The sequence below is a fragment of the Pleurodeles waltl genome, chromosome 2_1 (genome assembly GCF_031143425.1).
Source record: "Pleurodeles waltl isolate 20211129_DDA chromosome 2_1, aPleWal1.hap1.20221129, whole genome shotgun sequence".
NCBI lineage: Eukaryota > Metazoa > Chordata > Amphibia > Caudata > Salamandridae > Pleurodeles > Pleurodeles waltl.
In genome coordinates this window covers 423,163,489-423,173,772 of record NC_090438.1, presented here as the reverse complement: position 1 = coordinate 423,173,772, position 10,284 = coordinate 423,163,489, and the positions used below count along the sequence as shown (strand labels likewise).

Below are 10,284 nucleotides of genomic sequence, written 5' to 3'. Positions count from 1 at the left end.
GGTAGTGAAGTACTTCCAAGAACCTGCATGGTATAGAACTTTAACCGTCACGGCGAAGTGATTCTCAAAAAGTCCCAGATCCCCAAAACCGACCATTTTGTCAGTCGGTATCTGAAGCGCCTCATGTGCTACAGCCATCGCCATAATGACGGCGTCTGGGGTAGAGCGGTCCATCAATAAGCCTGCAATGCTTGCGGCCAGACACATGTTGGTAGCTCCGGTATTAAAATCGAGCAACCATCGTGATTTCTTGTCAATGATTTTACTGTACATAACGCTCTTTAAGGCTCTGGAAGCACCCCCCTCGCGCCCCCTAACAACGAGGGAGATGATTCTAAAGGACCCGTACGCCAGTAATTCAGCCTTGCTCTGTAAAAGTTTAGATAGGTTTTCTAAAAACGTTACAGCGTCAAACACATCCCGAGATGACCGTCTGGTGAACAGGGGACTATTGAGACCCTGTCCCTGAAAACGCATCTGAAAGAAATCATTAGGACCCACATCGTGTAACAATCGTTCGATCAGCGTTTGCACAGCCTGATGTATAGCTATGATGCCATGATCTGAGGAGTGTAGGCGATCTAGGTTAACGAACCTAAACTCCTCATAGTGTTCTGTAGCGTTAAACCGCTCTACAACACGACTATACCGTCTCACACTTTCCATAAAAACTGGTTCTGAAGCCTCAGTTTGAGAATTACTGGTTGTTGGAGAGCTCCCAGGGGTGTGGTTAGATGTAGGTGTGTTTTTAGACCTTCTGGTAACGCAGAGTCTGGCTTTCTTTAACTTTTTTATTACCAGCTTGCGTTTTCTAGAGCTACCAAGCCACTCTGGCTTCTTATGGGCCCATCTGGTTTTTGGTAAACGACCCCCGCCGATCTGAACAATGTCTGGCTTGTTTACAAATGGTGACACTGACACTACACCGACTTCGGACGGGGCTCCTCCAGACTGCTTAAGGCTGAGACGGCTCGGACCGCCACCCCCAGACGGCCTGTAAAGACCAGCAGCACCTCCTAACTCTATATTTTGAGGTCTTATGGGTGCAGGGCTTGGGGGTTGACATGACCTCTGACTATTGAGTGCTCGTAAAACTCTTAGAGCTCTACTAAGCAGGTGCTGGGGCTTCTTTTCATATTTAGACCTATGGCCCCCTGTACTGGTAAATGTAGTTCTAACATTCCCCGGGTATGTACGCTCACCTAGTCATGACGGGATGTTACCCATGGCCACAATTGTTGAAGCGCAAGTTTGGGCCATTGTGTTTCTACACCGAGCCATCAGCTGTTTTAAAGCCTTTATGCTAGCTCTGGATGCCCCTCTATTACCGTCGTTCTTACATAGTTTTAAAGTTTTTAGATGGAGTTGGCATTTTAACTGTCTGAACGAATGATGGATTTCTTTAACGTAGTTGTCTAGAACTCTAGCCCGGCTTGAAAGGTTTGTTTCAAGGCCAGTACTTGTGACACTAGAGGGGTGATTGCCAACTCCCTGAGCATCCCCAGTTATAGGACAGCGGCCGTTGTTATCACCCCCAATCACGGCTGAGGGATCAGAGCGGGACGTAAAAACAGGATTCCAGTGTGAACATCCAGGAGTTTGAGAGCCCTGATCATCGCTCGAGGGTGTTCCAAAACTCTGATTTTGCGTTCCGCTACACCCTATACTGCTGTCGGGGTATATTGATGATGATGGTGAAGACCATTGCGCACGGGCACTTGGCGCAGGACTGGTGGGGTCGTATGCCCCCGGGGGTGTATCGGGGGACATCAGACATGGGGATGCCGGGGCTTCAGAACTTTGGGTAGTACCAGCTAGAGCCTTAAGAAGCTCTATACAGTGGGAGTAGGGATCCTCTGCAGGGTGATCATTTTCCATGGAGGGGTCACATAACACAGCGGGGATAGTTGTACACCCTGGAGAGGTTAGGTCGAGGCCAGACACGCCGGTATTAGAACTCTGGACCCTAGGGGGAGCCGGTTGTACCTCAACAAAATTTTTAAAAGACAGGTCTAGAGGCCCAGATTGTTGCTCAGGGTTCTGGAACTTCTTCCTACGATTCTTTAAGGACAGCCGATTTATTTTAGGGTTGCTGCACTGTTTTGGGGACCCTCCAGAGGCTTCACAAGGTGCAATCAGTTGGGCGCTTGGCGTTGTAAGAACGATAATGTCCGGATGGTCACACCCCAAACCCTGGATAGTTGTTGCAGAAGTGCCCGCTGTACTAGGTATTCCCTTTATGATGGATGATGTGGTGTCGTTATGAGTTGTACCTGGTCCAGGAGCGACGGATGTGGAGATGTTGCAGGGCGGGTCTCGGTGCTCGGGTTGGCTCACGAGTACCGATGACTTTGTGGGGTTTTGAACAGTCCCAGTGTAGACCTTTAAAGATGACATCCGCGGCTTAGGCTGAGGGCAGGCGTCTCCGGAGCTCTGGTGTGATGATTCTAGGACGTAAAGATAGCAAAATATAGATTAGGGCTAGTTAGAGCGGCTATACCTATGGGTCGGAAAGACGTTTAGACACACGCTGCACTGTATACACCAAACTCTACATTTTCTTAAACTCACCATGGTTTTTCCGGCTTGAGGGTCCCTTCTTAATGGGCGGGCCGTCCTTAGAACCAGGGGACTTCCTTTTGCGGGGCTGCTTTTTAAGCTTTCCATCCATATCCCGGCTCGCTTCATCCATAGGAGCCCCTCGGGATAAAAAACATAAAAAAATAATGTTACACATACAATATAATACATAGACTATACGAACTCACTGAGATGACCAAATATAGGTCTGATTGTTAGACCCTGTTAGGTTTTCAATGGGGGTACAAAAAGACCCCTAATATATACCTGCAGAAACGTTATCCTGTGACAAGGTGCTTGACCCCTCTTGAACATGGAGGATTTGTTGGAGAGAGGCAATCGCGCACCTGAGTTCTGCATCATAACCTATGCAAACACATGGGTGCCCATTAGAAGTAAAATAAAAAAATAACATTCCTGACAACGTCGTTCAGAACGACCAAGGTCCTGTAACTCACCTTGCTGCACGGTCTCCATTTGCACAGGGGGTTCCCCAGACTCTTGACAGTCCTGTGTACAAGAGAGACAGATTTACCTTTAAACATACCACAATTCATCTTCTACGTCCGAACCCTTCATAAAAGCACAACAAGGGTAGGACAAAAAAAAAAAAAAAAAAAAAAAAAAAAAAAAATTACAAAAAAAAAAAAATAATAATAAATAATAAAAAAAAAAATTATAAATAAAAAAAAAAAAATTTTTTTTAAAAAAAAATGTATCTATCAAGATTCAAATTGTTGAATCCCTATGTTCTGTAAGTATAAATACATATTGACAACTGTAAAACTTTTCTCAAAAACTATACACGGTTTAATAAACAAATTCCACATGGTGGCGCTCTTGCATAATACTACCTCTAGGACTGTCTCTATAAGACATAAACTGGAAAGTGGATCCTAGGATCCAGGCCTGGTTTTCACCTTAGCTGAACAAGGCTGTGAACCATGTGTGGGGGCGGAGCTCAGTCTAAACTCCTAGCTGAGCCAATTCCAACACCACACAGTCTTTGTTTTAAAAGAAAAAGAAAATGGCCGGATGTGGATGCAACATGTGTGAGGTCCTGGGTTTTTTTCAAGGCAACAAAATCAGATCCAAAGCCATCCTGAACTAAGGTGAGTGGGCTGTGGTACTTGAGGGGTCTGAAAAGCTTTTAGCAGGGATAGTTATTTTTTAATCATTATTATTTTAATTTATTTCAATATTTTTTTTTATTTATATGCTTTTAAAAAAACGACCTTGTAGGCCCCTAAACCCCTGTCCACACTTGCCACACAAACACACAGAGATATATATATATATATATATATAAATAAATAAATATATATATATATATATATATATATTTTTTTTTAAAAGGCTGTCACATGATGGCCTGGGGGTCTCTGAGCCCTGTGCTCAGGGACCTCATATTTGTATTTGTATTTTTTTTTTTTTAAATGCTGCCCTAAGGGGCCTTGGGGGCCCCAATCCCAAGGCCCCCAAAACGCTATTCATTTTTATTTCTTTTTTTTTATATTTGTATGGGCCCTAGGGCCCTAGCGCGCGAGGTCAGGGCCCCACAGACCCGGGCCTCGCGCCATTACTATATATATTTTTTTTTTTAAACAAGCAAATGCCGCACTCTGGCGGCAAGCGATCGGATCCCCGAGACCATGGGAACCCCACGAGGTCTTGGGGATCCGATCGGATGGTTTAATTAGAGAGAATACCGCGCTGAAACACGCACGGCATTCTCTCTAATTAAACTTTCAACGCGGCTCTCAGAAGCCGCTGGGGTGTTCCCCAGCGGCTTCTGAGAGCCGCGTTGTTAATAAGCCCATTTTTAAAAAAAAAACTGCCGGCAGAGGTCTCCGAGGCTGTAAACGCTCGGAGACCTCGTTATCAAGTTAGGAGATCTCTTCACGGAGGCATCGCGACCTCCGAGAAGAGATCTCCTAACTTGATAACGCTGTCTCCGGGCTTTTACAGCCTCTGGAGACACGCGCTATTAACTTAACAAAGCGGCTCCCAGAGACCTGCAGGTCTCTGGGAGCCGTTTTGTTAAGTTAATAACGCGGGTCCCCAGAGCCCAGGACGGCTTTGGGGACCCGCGTTATTAACTTAACAAAGCGGCTCTCAGAGACCTGCAGGTCTCTGGGAGCCGTTTTGTTAAGTTAATAACGCGGGTCCCCAGAGCCCAGGACGGCTTTGGGGACCCGCGTTATTAACTTAACAAAGCGGCTCTCAGAGACCTGCAGGTCTCTGGGAGCCGTTTTGTTAAGTTAATAACGCCGGTCCCCAGAGCCCAGGACGGCTTTGGGGACCCGCGTTATTAACTTAACAAAGCGGCTCTCAGAGACCTGCAGGTCTCCGGGACCAGTTTTGCTAAGTTAATAACGCCGGTCCCCAGAGCCCAGGACGGGTTTGGGGACCTGCGTTATTAGCCTAGCACAGCTGCTTTCAGAGACCAGCAGGTCTCTGAAAGCAGTTGTGCTAGGTTAATAACACCGGTCCCCAGAGCACAGACCGGCTCTGGGGACCACGAGTTATTAACCTAGCAAAGCTGCTTTCAGAGACCTGCAGAGACCTGCAGGTCTCTGGGAGCAGTTTTGCTGTGTTAATTACTCGAGCCCCAGAGCGCAGTATGGCTCTGGGAACCTAGTGATTAACTTAACAAAACAGCTTTCAGAGACCTAGTGGCCTCTGAGACCAGTTTTGCTAAGTTAATCACAAGGGCCCCAGAGCTCAGGCCGGCTCTGGGGGGCCCTTGCTATGAACATTTTGGCGCTGCTCTCAAAAGGCCACGCGGTCTCTTGAGAGCCACGCCGCAAAAGTTCATAACCTGGGCACCCCAGAGCTATGGTTGACCCCTTGGAGCGTAGTTATTAATTTTAGAGCTCTGCACCCCGGAACTCATTGCGCTGAGCTCTAAAATTAACAACTAGGCCACCCCCAAAAGCTCACCACTTAAACACACTATTGCGGCCATATAATACTGGCCCATACCATAAAATACACATAAAAAAATACATAAAGAGCCCCATAACATTTCCTGTACAAATTAAATACAGCCCCACCACTAATACCCTTAGCTACACAACCCCCTGAACCATGACGTACACAATAAGCCCACCAAACTGCCATCAAAATAAGTGCAACCCCACAAAAATACAGGCCCCTACATAGTCCCAGAACCAATATGTACATATTAAGCAGTCCAAATACACCCCACATCGTAAGTGCACTCGCCCTGAAATACATGCCTATACATTGCACATTAACCCACAAGTACCAATTAAACAACCCCTAGCCCCACAAAACAAGTGCAGACTTTAAAAAATACCGACAGATACACAGCCCCAGAATCAGCAAGTACACATTAAAAGAACACCATCCCACAAAATGAGTGCAGATTTTCAAAAATACATGTCCATACACAGGTCCAGAACCAGCAGGTACAAGTTAAGCAGTACCAATACAATCCCCAAAATAATTGCACCCCCATAAAAATACAGACAAATACATAGCACAAGACCCTACTAGTACCATTTAAACAAAATCACCCCACAAAGTAATTACAGTATCTCAAAAATACACTAATAGCAGCTTTTACATTTTTTATTTTTTATTTATTTTTTAAAAGCAGGCATTTTACATCTCTATGTATAGTTAAACAGATTGGTGCTAATGTCATTGTTAAACTTTAGTAAAACACATACACACATCACACTGTTACAGACCTTAAGTAGAAGATGTTCAGCATCACCAGTCTGAGCTCTGCCCTTCATGTTTCCAGCCATTATGTCCTGATGCGTCCCTGCTTGCCACAAATGTCAGTATGTAGTTCAGAAAAAAAGAGGCCTGTGAAGTTGGGGGGTTCTTATACTAGGATCACAGTGGTAATTATGCCTGGGCTCTGTGATTGGTGGGACCTGGAAATAGGCATCTGTTATAGGTTAGCAATATTTGGCCTTTGTTGTGTTTCAACTTTTAATTACTGTGTCTGTTTTCTAATTTAACCCCACCTCTGTCACCCCTGGAAAGAATGTAAGCCCATCTCTGTTTTAGATTAGCCATGCCACAACAACCTCTGTTGTGTTTCAATCTTTTAATTACAGGGGCAGTTCTGGGAACCCCTGAAAGAATGTAGGCCCATCTCTGTTTTAGATTAGCCATGCCACAACAACCTCTGTTGTGTTTCAAACTTTTAATTACAGGGTCAGTTCTGGGAACCCCTGAAAGAATGTAGGCCCATCTCTGTTTTAAATCAGCCATGCCCCTCAACCTCTGTTGTGTTTCAAACTTTTAATTACCGTGTCAGTTCTGGGAACCCCTGAAAGAATGTAGGCCCATCTCTGTTTTAAATCAGCCATGCCCCTCAACCTCTGTTGTGTTTCAAACTTTTAATTACCGTGTCAGTTCTGGGAACCCCTGAAAGAATGTAGGCCCATCTCTGTTTTAAATCAGCCATGCCCCTCAACCTCTGTTGTGTTTCAAACTTTTAATTACCGTGTCAGTTTCTAATTTAACCCCACCTCTGTCACCCCTGGAAAGAATGTAGGCCCATCTCTGTTTTAAATCAGCCATGCCCCTCAACCTCTGTTGTGTTTCAAACTTTTAATTACCGTGTCAGTTCTGGGAACCCCTGAAAGAATGTAGGCCCATCTCTGTTTTAGATTTACCTCTCTACATTGATAGGCTGGCTCTAACATAAGCAGCATTTGACCATTCCCACTTTATTTATTTTTTGGATTAGCCAACAGTGTGGAGGTTTGACCAGACCGCCCACTTTGCAGCCCTGTGCAGAGGCCCCCTAACTGGCACTTGGGCATGAATGTCTGACATGTCCAGACCTGTCCCTCTCAGGCTCTGAAACCACTTGCACAGCACTAAGTCATACTTTTTTTTACACAACTCATAGGCCAAAACCCAGGGGCTAGGACCCAGACACAGGGCTAACACGTGACACCACGTGTTCACAAACCACGTGACACCCCCATGCACGTCACTTCCGGGGAGGGCTTTCTGGGACACCGGAAGTCCCAGCCACCGGATATGACGTCATTTCCGGGGCGGGACAACTGTCACTTTTAATATGGTGATTAAAGGTATCCCTTCCTACTACTTACCTTGCAAACTCGTTCAGCCTTTTACAGAAATCGATACTGCACGCCAAATAATCAATCACTCAGTTTGCTGTCCTTCCCAGGCGGCTTTGCACTGCATAGATCAGTGGCAAATCTTATTTACCACTTAATAGGTTGGAAATGCTTATGAAGTGCGCCCCAAAGTTTACACTTCCAATTCCTACGCTGCTTCTTTGTATTTTTTTGATTAAAGTTTCAGCATGTGGGACTACGTTCCCGAGAACTCGCTCATGGTTGGTGGCTTCTGTGAATCCATTTTTTTTTTTTCCCCTGTGTCACCCACCATTTCCCCAGGTTTTAGTGCCTTGGGGTGTTTGAGGAAATATAAATATTACTGCGAGCGGGTAACGAATTTAGTATTTACCCGTTGTCAGGCTGCAGCCTTTTACATTCAGATAGGATGAAAATCCAGGAAAATGACTAGAGAAATAGAGGTTCTTATTTTTACGGTTCCTCACATGTAAATGGAAATCAGGTTTTCTGGATATAATGACTAGGCCTGGGTAAAATTCACGTGTTTTCCTTTGCGAAAATGACTTGAATTGCCCAAAGAATGGCACACAATTATGTGAAATGCCAGCTACGGCATATTTCACTGTTTTGTAGTGCAGAATGTGTCTACGCGTCAATCATATGTGATGCAGACAGCCGCTCGCGTTTGGTTCATTCACAGTCTTCCTGTGCTCCCGTAATAGTCTCTATTACGCGACATGGCATAATGGTGACATACTGGAAATTACACGAGATTATGCTGGCACAATTTCACCGGCGCCTAGTAATGACAAGGAGATTATTTCCTATACGCATTAGAAAGTGTACATTAAGCATGTAGTAAATAAAGTAAAACATAGAATAGAATTGAAAATACAATAAACAGCACGATTTAAACATTACAATGTAGTATGCAATAACACAATGGAACGAAATCTAGGTCATTAAAATACAAATCTCTTTAACACCATAGGCAGACTTCATAGCTATGCATGTTACACATTTTATTATAAAGGTTTTTGCATTATCGCCTCCATTTTTAAATAACTATGATGTGGCATTCCAAGTGAATACCTTGACAACTCAATTTGGTGAACTAGAGAAGACATAACTGTTTTATGAATGTTTGGGAAAAATCACAGTTTCACGTTTTATGAAGTGGATGTCGTTGCATTTGTGGGTCTGCTGCTCTTAAATAAAGGCGGTTTAACCTTCTAGTTGACGCAGCTGACCTATAAAGCTAACACATTTTCTATAATCCGCAATAGTGGTTTGAGATTATAATTAACATTTTCACAGTTAAGTAGATGACGAATTCTGACCTGCATTCGAAAGCGACTGGAAGTGATGCTCTTTAAGTGGAAAACTTCTTAATAAACGAAACGTTTCCTTTCTAAAATGCACAGCAAATGAGTTATATAAGCATGAATATGTATGTTTCCTTAAGCCATGAATTCAAACAGTATCCTATAAGCATGAACTGGAATTTCCAGGCCCTGTGGCTAGATTAACTATCCCTTTTAAATCATTTGATTTACAGCCACAGAACACCACAGGCGTAGCACAGCTTATTAGCATGATCACGATCCCTCTAGGTTCTCAGCAGTTCGGATCCAATCAAGTAAAACAAGATGGCTACATCTTTTCAGCCAATTTCCAGTCGAATGGGTTAGCTGGACAGGCAGCTGCAAATAAACGCTACTGCCTTTTGGGGACTTAAGTGAAACAGAAGTCTCATCCGATAAGTACGGAACAAGGCTGCAATTGAGGATTTTCAAATTGTGCTTGTTATTTGCCTCAAATGAATGTTGATTTATAACGTTTGCTACATCAAAGGATACGTCATTATGAATTACTGGCTTTGTTCTTTCATGTCCAACTAAATTAATTTAAGCACGCCATTCTCATACCGGAAAAATTAATATTCCACCCTCACAAACAACATTTGCCATATACCATTATTCACTGAATGCGTATGCAAGCAGGAACGATAAACAGTTTATAGAGATTCAAATGAAAACCTAGTGATGCTGAAATATGTATAACAAAATAATAAAATGTGCAGACTGGCAAGGTCAACTTCGAATTAACCCTCTAATAAGCATATTGCCTGCATGTTAATCTTGGCGTCAATATTGTCATTATACATTTAATGCAAAAGGAGCTGTCCTCATGTGCATTTTTCAAAAGGTACGACACATTGTTGTCATGTGCTAGGTAGCAGGTCACTTATTTAAGAAGGTAGATAAAGATTGATACTAATGGGCAAGGCTGATTGGCCAAACACAGGCGACTATTTTCTGCTTACAGGATGTTTGTTTTCTTCTTGCAGAACCTCTTCCCGGTGACCAGAAAACTTTGGCCAGTGCCTTAATCTCTTGTGTGATGAGACCCTGTCTTTTCTTCCTCATATAGATAAGGTCACTGATACCTTCTTTCGTTATTTGAAAATTCTTAGGAAGATTTTTCTTTACTTCTCAAGAGGCACATTACTGTATAGTCCATGCCTTCGTAGGATCTTGCATTAATGCCTTTCTCCTCAGTCTTCCACCCTATGCTCTGCAGACGTCATAACTAGTGTAAAATA

General features: G+C 43.8%; 1 protein-coding gene across 1 annotated transcript; it reads right to left on the bottom strand.

Moving 5' to 3' along the window:
• Positions 1-739: 739 nt before the first annotated feature.
• Positions 740-6,547, bottom strand: LOC138265424 (uncharacterized). The gene is made up of 5 exons (XM_069213125.1): positions 6,300-6,547; positions 3,039-3,090; positions 2,848-2,946; positions 2,572-2,700; positions 740-2,447 (listed from the first exon to the last, which is right to left on the bottom strand). The coding sequence occupies exons 1-5, from the start codon at positions 6,357-6,359 to the stop codon at positions 1,207-1,209; spliced, it is 1,581 nt and encodes a 526-aa protein (XP_069069226.1). The 5' UTR covers positions 6,360-6,547; the 3' UTR covers positions 740-1,206.
• Positions 6,548-10,284: the final 3,737 nt, after the last annotated feature.